Here is a 20,763-nt window from a genome sequence, read left to right on the forward strand (position 1 = left end):
CCTTTTCTTGTGCATGAACTTTTTACTTTCTCCTGAGCTCTGAGGGTCACCAGGAGACTTGCAACCAGGGAAGGAGTGAGCAGCCGCAGCTGGTCCTGTGCTTGCCCCCAAACCAGTCTATAAGACCCCCTTTTTCTCTGACTTTCCAGTGAGCTAAAAGTAGCCCCGCCTTGGCTCATTTCTGTCACTGTGACTTTTACTTCTCAGTGAATTCACGCAGCCCAGCGTGGCTCACTTCTTTCCTATAACGTTTATAGAGAGCCAAAGCAACCCCACCGAGGCTCTCTCCTATGGTTTCTTCTATCATAAGCCCTTCCTTTGTTTCACTGTTCCCAGCTGTTCCCAGCTTTATTAATCACCTGGACAGGTGTTGTGAAATCTTTCCTGCACAAAGTCAAGAACACTACAAGCTGGCTTGAGGCAGACCAGCCCCAGGCCCGGTCCCGTCTGGTAACAATACCACTGGGAAGCCTGTTTTCTAGAGGGATCCACTCCTGCCCTTGCCAAAGACCAGGCCTGCTCCATGTAGGACCTCAGGCCTGGTCTCTCCCCTCCTGTAGGAAGACACATCTGTGCTCCACCCAGAGGACAAAAAAATGGTGGTAGAGGTGGGGAGGCATTAAAATAGGGACAGCACCACTTGAAGGGTGAGAAAATGTTTGACATGGGTACCAGGAACAGTTGGAGTGAGCGAATCTAGGAAAACTGTGCGCAGAGTGGAAGGAGTGGTTGTATTTGGGGTAAAACATGAGGAGAGAATTAAGCAAAATATAAGCTGACAATGCTCCGAATAACAACATTGATGAAAACAAGTTAGCTTGTTGAAGTCCCACCAGGAAGAGTTAGAACAGCAACAAGCTGGGGGTCCTCCGGCAGCCCAGCCTGGGCCCTGATGCCAGGCTGAATTCTCCCTGCCTGCGTACTTCTCCCTGGGGCATCTGCACATGGCCAGCCTGGCTGAGAAGCCACTCCCCACACTCTGTTCCCCATCTTCCCGGTCTCAGGCATGTCACCTGCTCAGGAGAGGAAGTGACTCATCTTCCCAGGTGACACATGTCATACACTGCCCCAGTAGCTGTCCCAAACTCTGCTCAGTCGCAGAAATGAATTCAGGCAGTAACAGCCTTTGGCTTTATTTTTCCCCTCACTGGCCAATAGACTGTTCTACTTCTCTCACTAGATGAAACTCAAGCTTTTCATTTTTTAGGTGGGGTAAACTGTAATTCCAGTAGTGGGTGATACAGAAAGATTTTTGCCACACAGCCTAGTTTCCCTTCAGTCAGTCAACTGTTTCTGGCTGTCATAGTCAGGATAGATGCAGTTGGAGAAGCAGCTGTGCTGAGCCTTCTTTGCGAGCAGCTTTAGATCTGCAATGCACTTGCAATTGTCTCCTTTTCCTGCTGTCAGAGATGCTCTGAACCATGTGCTTCTCCATGCATTTTACCGTGTGCTCTGGTTTCTTCTGATGCATTATATTCTGCACAGAGATGTGATAGTCCAGGCGATTCTTTACCTCCAAGGCCATAGCATTGCTATATGTTATTCCTCTGGGCATCGAAAAGGTAATGGCATTTTCAAACCACTGCCTGCTGGGACTTCCCCAGATCAATTGCAACCTGAATGTTTTTGATGGAAGCCTGTTTGGCCACTTCTAGTTGGGGAACTTCTGCTCATTGACTTTATCAGCAAACTCTCCAATAGAGACACCATATTTTTTAATTACATAGAGAATCAACTCTATCGATATGGCAGAGATGGCCTCGGGATTAATCACATATATTTCTTTGGATAGAAAATACAGTATAAGCCCAGTTCTGAGCACATAGGGTCCTGTTACACCTGTTTTAGAATAAAGAAATGGGGGAAATTCCTCAGGGATCAGCCCATGACAAACTTCTCCTCCATATTCAGGAAGAGGTGGTATGAGGCAAGACTTGGCTGCTCAGTGTGGAAGATCCTTGTTGCCTGCAAGACCCTGAACCAAGGAGGGCTGCATTCCTCAGAGAGAGGGGCACTTTGGCAGCAGCAGAAAGTAGCACCCGAGACAGTATGGTCAGCAAGGGTCCACTCAGCTGTCTTGGTGCCCCACTGACATGGACAGGGCTGGCCTTGACCCATGCATGCTGCTGTGCTTCCTTCCCAGAGCAGTTTCCTTAAGAGAAAAAATTATAGTCCTATTTTTTGAGAACCTACTTACCTACCAGGCACTGTGTCGAGCAAGTCCGCTTATTAGGCCCATCCTACAGATGAGAAAAGAGAGGCATGAAGAATTAAGTAATACATAGGTAAGGAGTTTCAGTTTGGGAAGATGAAAAAGTTCTGGAGAGGGATGGTGGTGATAGTTGTACAACGATGTGAATGAAGTTAATGCCACTGAACTGTCCACTTAAGATGTCAAAATGGTAAATTTGATATCATGGATATTTACCACAGCAAACAAACTTTGTTTGTAGAAACAAAGTTTCTTTGTAGAAACAAAGAACTAAGTAGCACAGCTCCCACCTGGAGAAGCCAGGAGTTACACCCAGAAGGCCCCACCCCAAAGTCTTGTTCCTGACCACCCACTATGTCTTCTCACTTGCAAGTGAAGATACTAAACTGGCAGAAGACAGAGAGACAAGAGCACCCAATATCGGGCTGAGAAAGAGGGGCTTATCCTGAGGGCTGGGGTGGGGGCAGGTACATGGTTGCAATCAGGGAGGAAGGGCACGGTCAGATTCAAGGGTTGGAAAGTTCCTTCTGGTTCCCAGGAAGATGGGTTGGAGAGTGAGACGGGAGGTGGGGAAGAGGTGGGGCACAGCCCAGCCAGAGCTGCCGGAGGGGAGCCCAGCATGATGACTGCTGTGGGAAGAAGTGGGCCTGTCTGAGAGACTTGTGGAGTAGAATAGACTGTGTGGAGGGGAGGGAGATGGAGGAGCAGACAGTGGCTGCCCTTATGGGGCTTCTTCTAGACTGCGTTATAGCCTCCTCTGCCAGTGTGCTCCTTCAGCCCCCTTTCCCCGTTTGTCATCTTGCAGAAAAAGCCTGGGGCACAGACCTCTTCTCTGGCCCCCAGGAGGCAGTGTTGCAAAGTCTTTGGGAAGTTGGGGCTCTTCCTCCCAACTACCCGCAGCCAGGGGCAAACACCTGCTCCCTGTCTCCTCCTCCAGTCTTTCCAGCATCCTCTCCCTCTTGTCTTCTCTCCTAGGAGCCTAATTATTAATAACTGTAATCCCTCATGTCTCACACTTGACACTTTGCAAAGCAGTGATACGTCCATTAGGCCACACAGTCCTTCTCAAAAAGCAGGGATGGAGCAGAATGAAACCTTTCCTTTTATCCCCTCACCACCATTTTATAATGAGGAAACTGAGGACCAGGCAGGAAATGGAACCTGACTAATGGCAGTGTGTTGGTGGCAGAGCCAGGGCTGGGGGCCATGGGCCAGCCAACACCCAGTCAGGTCCCAGTTAGAGGGCCCAGTCCTGTAGCACCCACAGACCAACAGCTTCTGACAATGGCCTGCTAACCTCCCGCCTGCCTGCTGAAACCCCATCTTGCCCTTGAGCTCCCTCCCCCATCAGGGGGCTTGTACCTGTGATTTATTCCCATGGGGTTGTCAGTTAGGTCAGACCAACCTGGTGCACACCTGACTTACTTCTCCCTTGTGCTCTGCTTCCAGAATTACAAGTCATCACCATTACCATCATCACCATATTCATAGTGGATTGTGTCTGCTCAGCTCTCAGAACTGAGCAAGGACTGATCCATCCATCAGCTCCTCGGAGCCTCGTGACAGCCCTGTGAAGCTATCTCACAGACAAGGATTCTGATGATCAGAAAGGGCAAGTAACCAGTCCCAGATCACCCAGCCAGGCCTCGGGGGAGTTTACAGTCACCTAGGCGACAGAAGCTGTCCACGTACCCAGTTGAAGACAGGATGAGATGATGGGATTCAGTGCAGCTCTGCCAGGAGGTCTCCTGTCGTCTCAGTTTTACAGATGGGGAAACTGAGTCCCAGAGATCTTCTTACTGCGTTAGGATTGAGCTATCTGATGTCCAAGCTCATGCCCTTTCTGAGGCATGGGGCTGCCACTTTTCAGGGAGGGGTGCAGAGATTCTAGCATGGTACATATTCTCTTGGGGCTGATGGCAAGTGGGGGGTAACTGGACATGGGGAAGGCTGCTGTTGAGGACAAAAGGGCTTCCTGAGGAGGAACCTCCGGGAGGACTTGAGCTGTAGAGAGGGTGTGCGGCCTGAGCTGTGTAGGCCCGGGTGCTGAGCCAAGGTGCTGGGGCTGAGGGGCCAGGTCAGACACCCATCTGCCTGCCAACCTGAGCTTCTCGTCATAGGGTTGGGAAATCTCCTGTGTTCTGATCCAAGAGGCAGGCCGACAAAGAGGGAGAAAGTCCTGATTGGTTGGCAGGATGAGGTCTGTTTCTCATCTGCCAGAGAGAGATTGAAGCTTAAGGAAAGATAATCAGGACACACACAGCAGAGCCTGCCTCTCTTCAGGCCTCAGTCTCCCAATCTAAAAAGGGGGAATAGTTGAATTAAATGAGCTTCAAGTTCCTTCCTCCTCTGACCTTCTCAAGGGCATGTATCATCCTTGCTCTCTTTAGCTCAGATCCCAACCTCTGCTGTACACCTGACAGGCAGCCCTGGGCAAGTCACATCGCCTCTCTGAGAGTCAGAGTCCTCGTGGGTCAAATAACTATGACTTCGCCTTAATGAGCCATGAATGGGAGTGTGTCTGCATGGCTTGGGATCTGACCCCCAGGCAGCATCTGGGGGTGGGGAAGGCTGGGGCTCTGACTGAGCCTCTCGCTTGTCTGCCAGGATGAGGGCTCATTTATAGATATCCGCTCCCCGGCTGCCCCGCTGGGGGAAGTAGGAGCAAAGGTGCTGAGGTAGCAGTTTGGAACCTTTTTCAGGAAGGAGCCTCTGGCCACTCTTCCTTCCCTCTGCCCACTCCCACCCCCATCTCCTGGGCATCCTCACAGTGATCATTACAACAGTCCAGAAGTTGGGTGGTTTGACTTCATGATCTCCATTAAACAGAGGAGAAGACTGAGACCCAGAGAGGAGAAAGGACTTGCTCATAGTGCCACTGCAAGGTAGTGACAGCTGGGACCAGAATTGAGGTCTGGAGCCCAGGATTCTTCCCTTGTACCCAAACTGAGAGAGTTCTATAAAATGAAGTCTCCTATTTTTGCCTGGTTTGCAATAAGACATTTCCCTGTGTGGGTTGATGTGAAGAGGGGAAGGGCTTGGATTCCGCAAACAGTCTGTGGTTTTACTAACAGCCTCAGGCTCGTCATGAAGACGCAGAACTATGCGAATGTCATGGGCCCTGGAAACTGCAAGCTGTGCCAGGCTGTGCCAACAACTCTGGACTCAAAAAGGGCATCGAGTTTGCACACTGGGAACTCCGTAGGTGGTGTTGTGATCCACACACATCGTGGGGCTCTGGAAAGTGCACAGTGCTCAGCAAACACTACCTTGGCAATTGGCAAAGTTGGGGTGTAAAGAAGTTGGTCAAATCTCAGCCTGGGCCACTCCCAGTGGGACCTCACTGCAAGATTAGCCCAAGAGCTGTTCAAAGCCTGTTAGCCTAACTCCCAGAGGCTCCTGGGTACCTGACCCTTGCTCCAAATCCACAAGTGAGTTCAGGAATATTCTTGGATCAGCTTTATCAGCCTGGGGAAGCTGAGGTGAGAAAGGAGGACAGTTTCTGTGTCCTCCGTGCTCCGTGGGTTGCTGTGCATTGAGGAGATGGACTTCACTAGGCAAGCAAGTCCCAGAATATGCCCAGACCAACCCATGGCTAAGATGGGGGCAACTGGACTTCTAGGAAGTCCAAAGGGAACTGCCCTCTCTCAACTGAGCACCTTTAGTTTGGAATCTGGAAGGCTGCACCTCCACCAGTCTCAGTGAAGACTAGCAGGGCTGACTTTGTTCTGAAGGATTTAGAGAGAGAGCTCTGAGTTGGTTTTCTCAGGCAGGAACAGGGTCTGGTCTTTCTATCAGTCCAACTATTGCCCTTCCACAGTGCAGTGGTCACTTGCTCACATGTCTGGTTTCTCATAGACTCATTCATGCAACAAGTATTTACTGAGTGCCTACTATGTGATTATTTCAAATACCCCTACCATCCTTATACAGCCACTAAGAGCCAAGTGGCACCGATGATCTTTCTCAATCATTGTACTCCAAAAGTTGAACTCAACCCACATTCCTGTTTCATGCAAAGACCCTATTCCCGGAACTGGATCAGTTTCACCTACTAGCTCGGTGACCTCTGGGCAGATCCGGAGACTCAACGCCTCATCTTTAACCTGAGGGAATAAACTCCTGGACTACATACAGTTCAGTGGGGCTGCCTGTGTGAAAGTGCTGAGGAAGCAGGAACAGGCAATGTGGGGTTGCTTTCTCTCTTGCTGCCCTGTTCTGAGTCCCCTCTGCCCCTCCCTTCTCTGAGCTCCAGGCATGCAAACTTCACTTCTTTCTTGCTCACTAAACTTTCACAGCGGCCCTGCAAGTGAAGAATATTGTCCCTCCTTTATAGATGAGGGAACGGACGCTCAGAGAGGTGCAGAGACTTACCTAAAGCCACTCGACCAGCAAATGACAGGGCTGAGATGGGACCCAGGTCTGTCTATCTCCAAGGCCTCCATCCTCAGCCTCAGTCCAGGAAACTGGAGATTTCATATTTTCCATTTACCCCCACCCTCACTCCCCATCAAGATTGCCATGCTTTATGGAGCTGCTACCGTGAGTGCCTACCAGGCGGCTGGTTGTTGTGATTCCCAGTGAACAGAGTCCCTCATTGCTCTAAATCCTTGGACCTCAAAGAGGAGATGAAGGTTCAGTGAGAGGGAACCAGAGTTGGAGGAGGACAGAGGCTCAGTGAAGGAGGACAGTGGGGAAACAGGGCCTCTCTGTCGGGCTCATGGGCAGTAACAGAAGTTCAGTGAGGGGGACAAGGGCTTGGTGGGTCAGAGGCTCAGACTGAGAATGGAGTACAGTGAGTAGAGAAGAATGAGGACTGAATGACCCCAGGGCTTGGACACATTCCCTTTGGCCCCGCCTCTTTACTGCTAAGGAGTAGAATATCCAAGGGAAATGCTGAGGCAGGAGGCTGGCAAGGAACAGGCTGAGGGGAGGTGAGACAGGAGCCTCCTCCCCTCAGTGGGGCTGGATCTATACAAAGCCATCCTCCTACAAAACTGGCCCTGGGCTGCTCCAGCCAGAGATCAGAGAAATCGAAAGAGAGAGAGAGAGAGAGATTTGACAGGGAGACAGAGACATCGTGAGCTAGTAAGCCAGGGCACAGACAGGCGGCGAGGGCAGAGAGAGAGAGAAGAAACAAGTGACAAGGCAGACAAGGCACTTGGAGAGGGGGGTCAAGTTTGAGCAAGACTTCTTAACCCATTGGCCCAGTACCTGGAGTACCCACGTTAGCGCATGCCTGCTGTGGCTTGAGGCTGCTGCCTCTGGGAGTCTCTGATAGGGGCTCATTCCCTCTCCTCCTAAACTCCGGTCCTGGACTTGAAATAGGGGCTGAAACTCTCCGCACCGCACAGCTGTCATGGGACCCAGGATAGGTAAGTCTGGACAAAGTAAGGAAGGGGCATTGGGAGGGAGTTTGGAGGCCACATTCTTAATGTGGCGTGTGTGGCTGTTGAGTCCAAATGGGTGTGCCGGGGTGAGGTGGGGGCTCTCGGCTCCTTACACAGAGCCTGGCACATGGCTGGACCTAGGGAGAGTGTGTCAAAATAAATGAGTGAATTGCGGGAGGTGCAGGAAGGGATGCTGTTTACTCAGCTGGAGGCAGGGAGCCCAGCCTAACCTCCCTGATGGACAGAGCAACCAACAGGGCCAGGGAAAGGCAGCCCCCAAGACTTTACTGAGCCCTGTTTCCCCTCTCTGAAGCAGCCAAAGACAGAGACAAACACAGCAGAGAAAAACAGAAATAAAGAGAAGTGTAGTCAGAGACGGGGCAAGTCCAGAGATATGCAGAGTCAGACCAAGGCCAAGACAGAAGGACAGAGACAGAGGGAGAAGACAGAGATCAGCAGGTGTCTGCGGGAGCAGCAGGGACCCGGAGGCATGCAGATACCAGCCCGGAGAGAGGACTGCAGAAGAGACCAGGAGAAATAGAGAAGCCTAGACAGTGAGAGACAGAGAACCGCAAAGAGACAGATACGAAAACGGAGGGCAACCAAGTCCGGAGCTCGTGCTGTCTCTCACCGCTCAGCTGCCCCTGACTGTTACTCTGACCCCTGCAAGACTCAGTTCTAGAATATTCTCTAGCTGGCCTTCCGCCACACACACCACCACCACCACCACCTACACCCATACAGCAGGAGGTTGGCCCCACTCTCTGTCCACTGCCATCAGAAACCACACCTGGCCTATCTTCCTGAGCCCTAACCTGAGTCATGGCCAGGCTTCCCCCAGGCTCTCTTTCTGGTCTGAGAGCAGCACCTTGAGGTTTGTGGGGATGCAGGTGGGGCAGGTACATATTCTGGAGCCTGAGAAGAGACTCAGAGACTCAGTCCCAGCTTGTCTGGGGGAGAGGTCTAGCCTCCCTGCCAGGGACAGACAGAAGAGAGAGAAAGGAGTCAGGGTCAGATCTGGCTCTCTCAGCCAAGCTGCACCTCCAGCTCACCACATGGGGGAGGGGCTGGAGGAAATGATTCCTAAGGTCGGTCCCATTTTATGATTAAGAGAAGCCACTGTCCCACCTCTACACCTTTACCTTCGCCTGGAAGTGCCCCCAACATCCCGCCCATATCCCATTCTGGTGAAAGTTGCCATTTTCTAGTTTCTCCACACACCAACTCCTTCAGGAAGCCTTCTGTAAGAACGGGGTTGCTCAGAAGGTCATTAAGACGTGGTGAGAAGGATAAAAGAAGTTTATTGGGAGAATCAGCAAGTGGGAGGGATCCGTGCCACAGGTACCTTTGACTCCAAACTCCTAGGGGAGGAAGGAGTTGCTTTATAGGGGGAAGAAAAAAGGAACTATTGAGTTTAGTGACCGTTTGGTTACCTTGCAGCTGCAAGTACGATCAAGGCCAAACGCGGCTCAATTTGATGTACTCTGCTATCTCCCAGGCTGTTACAGGTGGGGAACTCCTGGCCCCAAATATCGTTATCTCCCAGGCAGCTGCAGGCGGGCCGGGGGAAGGCATGGGAACTGAGGCTGTCACCTTCCAGACTGATTCTCCCAGCTAGCAGCAACCTTTCTCCCATGTGCTCTTTGAACCCTTTCTCTGTGGTTCATCCTTTCTTGTTCCTCGTGTTTTTATTGCTCTTGCCAGCTCTTCTGGGTTCAGATGTGAGCCAATCCAGGGTGGATAGGCAGCGCAAGGGAAAAAAAAACCCCAGAGCCCTAGGTTCAAATTTCAGCTCTGCATCACCAGCTCTGTGAGAACGCAGTGACATGCTCTCACCCTTTTTAACAGGGGAGGAAACAGATGCTCAGAGGGGGTAAGTGACTCACCTAAGGTCACCCTGCAAGCAAGCAGCAGACTGGGGGCCAGAACCCCGCTGTGCCTGATGCCAGAGCCCTTTCCTCTGGTGTCAATGCCCTTGGGGATTCCTCTGCCCTTCCACAGACCCCACGCTGGGGGGCCTCCACCCACATGGGCACTTCTTCCCTGGCTCCAGGCAAAGCAGGCTCTTCTCTGGGTGCCAGTGACTGAAGGGTGGGCAATGCATGTGGTGGGAGTTATTTTTTCCCAGGGGGGGCCTTGCCTGCTTGGCCAGATAGCAAGCAGCTGTGAACCAAATGCTTAGGCCCCACATCCGGTGCCAGGTACCCATTGCCCAGTCTGCTTCTGTCCCTTCCTGGGACTCACTTTCTCAATCAGTACAGTGTTGGTCAAAGAGGTCACTTGGTCCCTTCCTGTGCAGAGAAGCTCAGTCTTCTGTCTCTGAAGGGAGCAGGGAAGCAGAGACCTCTGCTTAGGGGCAGGGCTGGGTCTTCCCATCAGTGTTAGGGGGTCTCAGCTATCTGTAGCCCAGAGCCTTAAGTACTGAAACCAGAAAGGTCGGTGTTCGTGCCGCTTGTCACCACCAGAACCAATAAGGAGACAGGGACTGAATCTTCATGGGTGCTCTATTCAGGTGTCTGGTGATCTGAGCAGATGGTGGGTTATGTACCCTAACAGACCATCTTATGTTTCCTTTTAAGTCAGCCTTTTTTATTAGGAGGAAAAAATCCAGGTACCATCTGGATTGCTTGCAGTCCCTTCTGGGGCCCAGAGGGTGAATTGCTTGCAGTCTCCTGGAGTCGGGGTGGGCTGTACCTTCAGTTCCTGAAATAATAGCTTTTCAGATGCATTCATTACTAAGCTTTTAACTATTACTTAAAACTAAAATTTTCCCCCAACAGCACTATGCTTGAAATTATGGGGAATATCACCCACCTCACCAGGCTGGGAGCTCCCTGGAGGTGCGGCCTGATTTGATCCATCCCTAAGGCACCAGTTCTCAGCAAGGGCTGGGCAAGGCCTACTGGGGAAGTACTAGGCTGCCCTCCTTCCTGTTGGTGCACCCCCCTCCCCATGACATCCCTTCCCTCCCTCCAACCTATTCTGAAAGCCTACTCTAATTGAGGACTGGAGACTCCTGGTATGGAGTGAGGTGGGGTACAATGGGGCTCTTAGGGAGTAAATGGAAGCACCTAGAGAAATGAGCTGGGACTAGTGGTGGGAGGCAGCATGGCCCCGGGCCAGTGACACTCACCACTGAGCCTCACACTTCATGTGTTTTAGGCCTGAGGAAACTGGCCTGGCTGCCCTGTGGGCTCGGGGCTCCCCCTCCCCCTAAGCCCTCACCACTACTTTTAGGGTCATCTTGAATCCAGATGGGTAGCTGGAGCCAGAACCGGGAACAGAAAGTCCCAGCACAGGGTCCCTGACCTGGTTTGGAAACCACCAGAAAGTGTTTGGCCCCTTGATCTCCCTCAAGAAGCAACAGCTGGGAGGCCTTTAACAGCTGGACCTCAAGCACGCCATTGTCCTCCCAGCTGACCCCTCAAGGGTCCTGCTAGGAGGAGGAATTTCCCAAAGATGACAGCCAACATCTATCCCTGGAGGCTCCCCTTCCTGCCTTTAGCTCTTCCCCCTCCAGAAGCCCAGCCCTGTCATACTGGGCCCCCACAGAGCCCCACCCCACCCTGGGTTCCCCCTGCAGCCCCTACCCACCCTCAGTCCATTTGCCTCAATTCAACAATCATGTTTTTAAGCTGAGTGGGGTCTTGAAAGATGAGAAGTGGCTTGCCTGGTGGAAGGGCACTCCAGGCTGCATACAGTGCGTGCAAATGCTGAGAGGTGGGAAAAACAATGAACCTGGGGAATGACCATCTACTTGGGCTAGAGAATAATGTTCACTAAGGGTGACAAGATGAGACAGAGTGGCTCCCAGTGCCCTTGACCTCCTTGAGGCTGAGGCTTCTGTCCTCAGGTTTTGCAGAGGGGTGAGAGGGAGGAGGGCTGACCACTGGTGAGGACTGTAGGGGAACTGGCAGGCCATTTTCATGTGAGACTGGAAACTGAGCAGGAAACTGAGGCTTGGAGAGGCTAAATAAGCTGCTCAAGGTCACACAGCTACACTGTGGCAAAACCAATATTTGAATCCAAAGTCTCCAACCCAGAGGGCTTTAGCAAGGACCTGACATGTCCTGCAGGACACAGGTCAGGACAGCCTCTGCCCCCTTGGATTGGTCACTGTCTAATCATATAAGAGGGGACATAAATAATGCAAGGGAGGGACCAGCTCTGCAGCCCAGAGAAAGGGCTGAGAGAACTGGCCCAGAAGGTGGGCTTTATGAAGGGAGAGATTGTAGGGGACTGTCCTATGTGGTTTTGAGAACTGTAGCCCAAGCTGTGAGCCAGGCTCCTGAGAGTCTGTCAGACTCAAGCAGAATACCGGGAAGGCTGGAGGCAAACATGACTCAAAGGCCACTCAGGAGGTTTCCATGGGAATTGAATGTGAGGAATGCATATTATGCTTTGAAGCTTGCTCTGCTTTTCTTATCTCTTAGTTAACTATAAACCATCTGTAGCTAAAAATGTATGAAGCCTTGCACCTGATGTCAGTGTGGCGTCAAGATGTTTAGCAGACCCTGACACAGACTGGTCACTGTGTTCTTTATATTGATATCTGTAATCAGTAACTGTCAACTGTAACCCAAATATCTGAAAGCTAACCGATGATTTATGAATCTTGACCTTGTATCTCCCATACATACCTTTCTCAATAAAAGACACGGGAAAAGGGAGTTCTGAGCTCTTCTCCACTAGAGAGATTTGCCACCTTTCCTCCCTTCAGGAAAAAGACAGTGTCCTGGATAATTTTGTTCTCTCATCTGTGATCCTGGAACCTCTGCTGGACAGGGAGTCTCCACCCACCCAGGGCATTGGAGGCAGACTGCCTCAAGAGATACCTGGCAGCAGCGAGGCAGGTGGACCAGCAGGCAGAGGCAATCCAGGCAATCCAGGCGGTAGGAAGGGCTCCAGGCAGGCATTGGCCATGATGAGGGTGCCTCCTCCTTGCACCCCAGCACCTCCAGAGAGAGGTATGTGCCATCGTGAATAGGAATAGACTGATCAATAACTGCTTCTGAGAGTATTCTCTTTGCAGGCTTGGGTTGGGGGTGTGTTACTGATGGAGGCTGGTAGATTTTCCGGAAACATCTTGGCTCTTTTGTGAAACTGAGCTCCTCACCTTTGGCACCCAAACAGAGTTTTGGGGTGATCCCTCCTTTTGCTCTGTTCTCCTCAGTTGGGGCACAAGGTGGGGGCTCCTTGGGCTCACTGGCAAGCTTGCCTCCCAGATTTCCAGAGGTCTGACTCAAGGCCATAGTCTCTCATGGCTCTGCTGGAGCCCATGCCCTGATAGGGATCTCCCTCTGGGTGCCCCTGCACCACCCAAAACTCACCACGTCTAAGGTGGTGCCCACCAGCAGCCTACAACTCTGGCCCTCAGTGCTGGTGCTCCCAGATAGAAAGCTGAGCCTCTCCCTGCCTCCCGGACTCTGCCACCTCTTGCACTCCCCACAGCTGCTTCTCCGCCAGGCCCTGTCCATCCTACGTCCCCACTGGGGTACATCCACTCATCACTCTCCATGCGCCACTCTCTGGCGCAGTCATATTACCACTCACTCCCCTAGACGCCACCCCATCTTCTCCTGGATTCCCGTTTGTAGCCTAACTTCTTCACTCTTTACCCACAGGCACAGAGCTCTTCCTAGGAGGCCCACTCAGACCTCATCACTGGCCTCAGAACAAAGCCTAGCCCTTCTGCCTGGGCCCTCCAGCAGCTCCAACCTCTCCAGCCTCACCTCCCCACCTTGACCTCAGTCTTCCTAAGCCGACTTTGCACTTTAATACTTCTGCCCTTCTCTCTGATGTTCCTTCCTCCAGGAAGGGTTCCAGAACCTTCCAATCTAGGCTAGAGCCTCTACACTCTGTTTCCAGAGTCTTGAAACACCTTGCATCACATCAGTGAGCACATGTCATCGTGATTCTGTGTTAGATATCTGCCCATACCCCCTCCCCACACACACACCGGGAGCTCCTCAAGGGCCGGGAGTGGGACGTCCTGCCTCAGGGTCCCCAGTGGTCTGCTTCAGGAAACTTTCAGTGTGTGTGGAAAGAATTGTCATTCTCAATCTTAAACCAGCAGAGAGAGACCAGCTCTGTCCAGCCATGGTGACCCTGGGCAAGTCATGGTCTAACCTGGCTCTGTTTCTTCACTATGTAAAAGGTTAACCAAGCCCTGGCTTCCCCTCCAACAGACCTTCCGGGCCCAGTGTTGTTGTGGGGTCACAGACAGGGAATCCTCCAGGCAGGTGAACAGGGTCCATGAAATAGGCCAGGCAGACTCCTGCAAAGAGGATCGAACAGGGCAATTTGCCACATGCAGGCCCAGCAGCCTGGACCAGCTCAGCGTTGCCATATGGGGATGTGGGCCCATTGTTGCCAGATTTGCTAATCTTCCAAGGAAAGAAAGAAAACAAAAATCTGGAGTTTTATGTGAAATTTCCTGATTTTTAAATTCTGGCAACTAACTTAAAAACACTCAACCAGCCAAGCATTGTGCAAAACCCTCAAACAATGTCTAGGAGTCAGAAGTGCCCCCAGGCAAGACTGCTATGCATTGCACAACTCCAGAGGGCGCCACTCATGGTGCATGGCTCACACAGCTGCACATGGGCCAGGGCCTCCCAGTTGTAACCTCTGCCTTATATTCTATCTCTGCCAGTTCCTTTGATGGCTCTGGCAAGTGTGTGTGGTGGCGAGTGTAGGGAAGAGAACTTTCCTTTTCTTGCACAGGAAAATAAGTAGGGAAAGAAAAAAAAAATGTCCTGGAATGTAGCTGGTTGGGGTGGGGTGGGGAGGGAAGAGAAGAGAAGAGACAGCAGAGGAGCAGAGAGAAGCATCCAGAGTGGTTGGTGTCACTCAGGGATCAGAAGGAGGTGAGAGTAATGCTGGGGCTGAGTCCCCGACAGGAAGGAAAATAAGCTATTCTGAGGCCTGGTGGCAGACCTGGAAACAGACTCCCTGGTGAGTTTGAGGCAAAGGCTGACAAAACTGGCATTTATGAGCCATTTTGAAGTTGACAGAGGACGTTATCCTGTGTGACCATCACACAAGCCTGAGAGACAAGGCTGTTGTTCTTTTGTAGAGGCTCAGAGAGGTCTCACTGTTGGCCTAAGGCCATACTGGGTTTAAGTGATCTTAGGTCTTGCCCTCTCTGCAGAGGGGCAGGCTGGAACATTCTAGAGAGATAGTGTCATTGCCTTGACCCTGCTTGATACAAGATCTCCTTCAATCTCAGGATGTGAGAACTCTTCACATGTCTCAGCATGTCCCTCCTGAAAGTTCAAATCTGAGTCTCAGATATGAGTCCTGAACCCCCACCATACTCAGGTCCCCTGGACTGGGGACCACACGTCCTTCTCACCACACTTCTCTCTCCAGACTTGCCCCAACCATCAGAAGGGGGTGTTGACTTTCCAGTGCCCTGACTGACTGACTGATTAGCTAAAGAATCTATTGGTATGCCCTGGCTAGCATGGTTCAGTGATTGAGCACCAGCCTGTGAACCAAAAGGTCACTGGTTCGATTCCTAGTCAGGGCACATGCCTGGGTTGTGGACCAGTTCAGTTCCCCAGTTGGGAGCATGCGAAAGGCAAAAAAATAAATAAATAAAATCGTTTTAAAAAAATCAGCTGGTAGAATGACAAACTGTCCCCAGGCAACCACCTTTGATAATTCACAGGAGGAAAGCCAGCCTGGAATAAGAAATGGCTACATGGGGATTATTTTTGCGTTTGTTCTAAAGCCATCATTACAGTCACCATATGGGGGTTGCTGTTGGGGACCAGGAGTCAGACAGATCTGAGGTCCAGTCCAGGCTTTTCCATTTACCAGCCCTGGGACCCTGGAGAAGTCACCTCCCCTCTCAGTGCCTCAGTTTCCTCATCTCTATTATGGAATCACAGCAGGCACCTGAAAGGACTGCTAGGAGACCGGGTGAGTGTGCACAGCCCTGCCTGATGCACAGTGTTGCTCCACTCTGGCACCCCAAGGACAAGCTCCTCCATCCAGGCCACTTCCTATAGAGGGCAAGGGAAGCTAGAGAGCTGGATCACCAGCCCCCCACCTTCTCAGCACTCGGGTGGAACTTTTTCTGATTCTCAGGTTCTAGAGGTGACGGTGCCCCTTGCTGTCACAAAGCAAGTATGGAGGCAGGCAGGGTGTTTGTGGCAGGACAGGGAGCTGCCGGAAAGACTAGCTGCCTGACTGAGAAGAAAACAAAGTTTACTGAACACCTGCTATGCACATTACTGACATAACCCATTGATGAGACAGTCTATTGTTTACCAGGAGAGGAACAACACCACTTCTTAAAGCTTTGTCAGTGTCTCAGAGTGGGAGGAAAGGTCAGTACTTGCTGAGAACTGGAAGTTTGTTTTAGGGCAGTCCTTCAGCGCAGGGAGGGAGGTGGGTGAGGGGAGCCAGACTAGGACTCGGTGGGACTCGTGACCCAACAGTACAGGATTTATAGGTGGGAATAGCAAGGCAAATAGTTGGGGGAGGGCGATTCCAAGAATTTGAAGGTACATACTGTGTTGATGGTTTCCCTTGAAAAGTTGATCAGTCTTTCAGGAAGTTCCTGTAATAAAACAATCAAGCCATTTGCTTGGTCTGGTCCATTGGGGAAAAGTAAGAAGGAAAATTGCTAATGAAAACAGTGGAATATCAAAGTCAAGTTAATGTGGACCGGAAGGAGTGGCTTCAGGCTTTGAATGTCCCTAGTGAATGTGGGGTGGGAGGGCCTGGTCCCAGCGGATGGACGCTGTCTTCACTGGGGAGTGGAGATAATTGTCCTGGCATTGCGGATGAAGAGGCCAGGGGGCTGCTGTTCCAAGGCCCTGCAGCAGGATTGCGGCTGAGGGCTTCCAACCTGGACAGTTGCCTCCAAAGACAATGAAAGTGCATGGAGGGAGGGGTTCCAGGTCCTTGGGCCTTACGGTTGACTAGGACTTGGATGAGAGGGAGAGAGATGATCCAGAGACAGTGTTAATTTGGAGAAGTCAGGTGTGTGTGGAAGGGAATGGGATCAGTTGGGCCTTGTGCTCCCAGAGGCACTTGAAGTTTACTGGGAGAGGGGAGGGCAGAGGTCCTCAGTGGGGTCTGCATTATGCCAGGCCTGTGCCAGGCACCCTAGGTGCCTTCTCTCCTTGGGGTAGGTGCTGTATCCTCACCTTACAAATGAGGATGAAGAGTCTTGTCAAGGCTCACACAGCACACTGGTGGGAGCATGGAGGTTGGGGTTCAGACCCAGGTCTGAAGATCTGGGAAGCTGCCATCTGCCTGGAATTTGCTGTTGGCAGCTGGGAGGTGGTGGAGGAAGTAGGTTCCCGAGCCTTTCCAGCAAAGAGCAGGTGGGAAGAAAGGTGCCCCTGCCTCTCTGACAACTCTCTGAAACCTTGGCCCTCATCATCCTGGACTCAGCTGGTGTGAAGAAGGATGATTTCTGCCCATGGAGGGAGTAGCTAGAGTCACACCCTCTGCCTTCTGGACCTTCCTCTGGAGTCTGACTGAACTGCTAAACCATGTCTCAGGGCGACTGTCTGACCAGTTAAGCAGCTCATTAAACAAAAGGTGTAAGTGATAATCTTCAATGGCTTAACCCTAAAAATTGGTTTCAATAACTAAATTTGCATATGTGACTAATAGGGGCAGCTGGATGCTTATTAAGCATCATTATACTTTGTGTCCTCTGAAGTGTCTGCAAGCTCGTTTCCAGTAATCGTATTTGAGGAAAGCCAGTAGCAAGCTTTATAGGACTTTCTACTATAAGTTCCTTAAAAAACAAAAACGGGGGAGATGTAGGGGACCATCCTATGTGGTTTTGAGAACTGTAGCCAAAGCCGCGAGCCAGGCTCCTGAGAGCCTTTTCAGACTCAACCAGAATACCGGGAAGGTAGAGGCAGAAGTGACTCAAAGGCCACTCAGGAGGTTTCCATGGGAATTGGATTTGAAGAATGCATATTATGCTTTGAAGCTTGTTCTGCTTTTCTTATCTCTTAGTTAACTGTAAACAGCGTGTAGCTAAAAATATACGAAGGCTCGCACCTGATGTCAGTATGGCGTCAGGATGTTTAGCAGACCCTGACACAGACTGGTCACTGTGTTCTTTATGTTAATATCTGTAATCAGTAACTGTCAACTAGAACCCAAGCATCTAAAGCTTATTGATGATTCATAAGTCTTGACATTGTATCTTCTAAATCCCCTCCTCAATAAAAGGGATCAGGAGAAAGCATTCAATGCTCTTTTCCACTAGAGAGATTTGCCACGTCTCCTCCCTCCAGACAAAAGACAGTGTCCTGGTTAAATTTGTTCTCTCATTCATGATCCTGAAACCTCTCCTGGATACCGAGTTTCCGCTGAGCCAGGGCATTGGAGGCAGACAGCCTTAACAAAGCAAAGAGACAAGTCTCCAGAAAGACCAGCCAGACTATAACTGGCCACCAGACAGCCATGAGTGTACCTGTGTGGACGGCCAGCATGCACCCACTGACAGGCTCACAGGCCCCTTGCCTACCCACTCTGTGGCTCTGGGCTCCAGCTCCTGGAACCACCTGGCCCTGGAACCACCTGGCCCCCCTGGGCACCCCAAATTTGTTTGCCTACCTGGGAGAGAAAGGGGTTGGGATTTTTTCCCTGGGGTCTGGTTCCCTGCCTCTCCCCTCATTGCTACTGGCCACTCCAGCCCAGCCCAAGTTCAGTGCCACAGCCGCTCCCCTCCTGTCAAGACTGGACCCTCACAGTCTCCACAGAATGGGAAGGGCTTCGAGGATGTCACAGGAGGAGGACACACAACCCTGAACTCAGCCCTTCTGAGGGGAGTCCTGTTCTCTATCAGAGAGTTGGACTGTTTGTTGCCGATTCCTCAAGAGAGGCCTCGGCCCACAAGAAGGGCTCAGAAAGGACTGGAAACCTGCGTGACCAGCTCCATTCAGTGACCAACTGACCACTCAATGCACTCACTGATGGTTGCTCTCAGAACCTAGGGGTTTAGGGCCACTGCGTCCCTCTTCTGCTCAGAGGCCCAGGCTGTGGAGTGGGCCACAGGGAGGTGGAAGGTTCTGAGCTGGTTCACTGACCTTCTGTCTTTCTCCCTCATCCATCCATCCCTTGGGCTTCTTTCAGAGCTGGGGCTCCAGGTCAGTGACTTCTGCCCTCCCAGCCTCAGCTCCAGCCCCGTTTTCTGGCTGGCCTGGCCCCTCGGTTGAGGACACTGCTGCCTTCCAGGTGGACAGGTTTGCCTGGGCTAGAGCACTGTGCTTCTCCCCTCATCAAACCTGCACAAGGAGCATCAAGTGAGGTTGAGGTTAAGACCTGAGCTTGAGCCCCTGCACCAATGTCAACCAGCAGAGCTAGGTACCTCTGGGCTTCGGCGTCCTCATCAGAAGCAGAGACAATAAAAGCAGCAGAGGCAGAGAGTTGTGGAGAAGCTTCACAAGCAAGCAGAGTGTGTAGCACAGCCTCTGGGCTAGAGTGGCTCACAGGTCTCTGCTGGTGAGAGGGTCTGGGGCTTAGAAATGGTCCCACCGATAGCCTCCGGGTGAGTGTGTTTGGAACCCCTTCAGTGAGCCTTGCAGTTTCCCTCACCCCTCTTCATGAAGCCAAGCCCTTATCTCCTCCCTGTCTGCCAGCTGCCACTTTCATTTCACTATCTTCTGTTTCCTTTGAGTGTTTATGGCCCCAAAAGGGACTCCTCCCCAGGCTCACACACTTTCATTTCCTAGTCATGCTCCTCTAGCTATTTAAACAAGCATTTCTCCAAAGATGATACACAAACGGCCAATAAGCACATGAAAAGATGCTCAATGGCATTAGCCCTTGAGGGAATGAATGCAAATCAGAACCTCATAAGATAGCATTTCACACCAGGAGCAGGGGGGAGCAGGGAGGCCGGGTAGGGGTGTGACCACTAATGAGTATGGGGTTTCTTATTGGGGTGATGAAAACGTTGTGGAATTAGTGGTGATGGTATATAACTGCTTGACTATACTAAAAAGCAGCGAATTGTGTACTTTAAAAGGGTGGCTTTTACTGTGTGTGAATTATATCTTCATTAAAAAAATCCCTCAGGATCCCAGTACTTAGTGTGAGGGGCACAGAGCCTCTGCTTGGATGTAGCAGTTCCAAGCCTCTGCATCCTCCTCCCTGCGTTTGCCCTCCAGGTCTAGATGTGGAGAGTCCCCAGCCCCCTCTCTGGTCAGAGGTGTCCTCAGGTCAGTTTTCAGGCTCCAGAAGGAGCTTGTTGAATGAGAGGAAACTCCTGCCAGGTTGAGAGGCATATGAAACAATGGAGGAGGCTTCCGAAGGAAGTGAGGCCCCAGGAGGGGATGGAGGCCAAGGAGGCCTGGGCTGCCAGAGGTACAGGTGGTTTCCATCTAAGGGCAGGGGCGAGGTCTCCCAAGGCTGAGCTGCTGGCTCCTCGCTGGGATTAAATGTCCAGAGCCTTTGAAGGGGCCCAGCTTTCCTCTCGCTGCTGTGAGTGCAATACAGACGTGTGTGATGGGGCCAAGCATCCAGTTGGACCACAGCTCTGCCTCCCGAGTCAGCACCCCACTTGGGGCCTCGGCTTGGGGAGGTGGGTTAAATAGGATGATCCCCTGAGGGCCCTCTTGGCACCGATCAACAGCATGGTTTGGTGTATGATTTGGGGGCTGGGCTGGTTAGCTCTGTGATTACACATTGGGTGCTGCCCTATGGGGGTGTCGGTATCTGTTCCATACTGCCCCCAGGAGAAGTCTTTATGCCCTGACTATGGAACAAGGCTCATACCTGCACCTGTCCCCAGACGTCGGATCCTAGACTAATCCAGCCAGACCCAGACCCAGACTCAGCCTCAGTATCTCACAGCCTTAGGCCTAAGGCCGTCTGAGACTATGCGTCCCTGCCACTGAGGCCACTGCTCCAGGTTGTGTGAGGGGTCAGCAGCTTCTCCCTAGAAGGCTGGGAACAGAATGAAGGAACGGAATGAAGGTGTGAAACAGGTGGTCCCAGTCAGGATCTGGTCAGTGTGGGCACAAGGAGTACACTCCCTCTTAGGAAGGATCCTTTCAGCACCTGGGGAGCAAGAAGTCTGAAGGTGCTTTGACTCTCAGATCCCCACCAACCCTTGACATACCTCTGGGATCCCATCTTCACTCTCGCCCCCTCCCCCTGGCTGTCTGTCCCACA

General features: G+C 51.8%; 1 protein-coding gene, 1 long non-coding RNA gene and 1 pseudogene across 2 annotated transcripts in view; 1 reads left to right on the plus strand and 2 right to left on the minus strand.

Annotated features, from left to right (window-relative positions):
• Window positions 1-870: 870 nt before the first annotated feature.
• On the minus strand, window positions 871-3,535 carry LOC150018499 (ATP synthase peripheral stalk subunit b, mitochondrial pseudogene; annotated as a pseudogene).
• A 3,676-nt stretch (window positions 3,536-7,211) lies between these two features.
• Window positions 7,212-20,763, plus strand: part of SLCO2B1 (solute carrier organic anion transporter family member 2B1) — a 50,275-nt gene continuing 36,723 nt past the window's right edge. Inside the window, exon 1 of the mRNA XM_090265473.1 lies at window positions 7,212-7,587. Within this exon, the coding sequence (XP_090121599.1) occupies window positions 7,572-7,587 (16 nt within the window). The 5' untranslated portion in view covers window positions 7,212-7,571. The remainder of the gene's footprint in view (window positions 7,588-20,763) is intronic.
• On the minus strand, window positions 15,436-19,218 carry LOC150018501 (uncharacterized). Its single transcript, XR_016508861.1, has 3 exons — window positions 18,956-19,218; window positions 16,127-16,174; window positions 15,436-15,614 (listed from the first exon to the last, which is right to left on the minus strand). It is a non-coding gene; the product is annotated as an uncharacterized LOC150018501 (long non-coding RNA).

The sequence above is a fragment of the Furipterus horrens genome, unplaced genomic scaffold (genome assembly GCF_987537825.1).
Source record: "Furipterus horrens unplaced genomic scaffold, mFurHor1.1.pri manual_scaffold_2, whole genome shotgun sequence".
Classification (NCBI taxonomy): Eukaryota; Metazoa; Chordata; class Mammalia; order Chiroptera; family Furipteridae; genus Furipterus; species Furipterus horrens.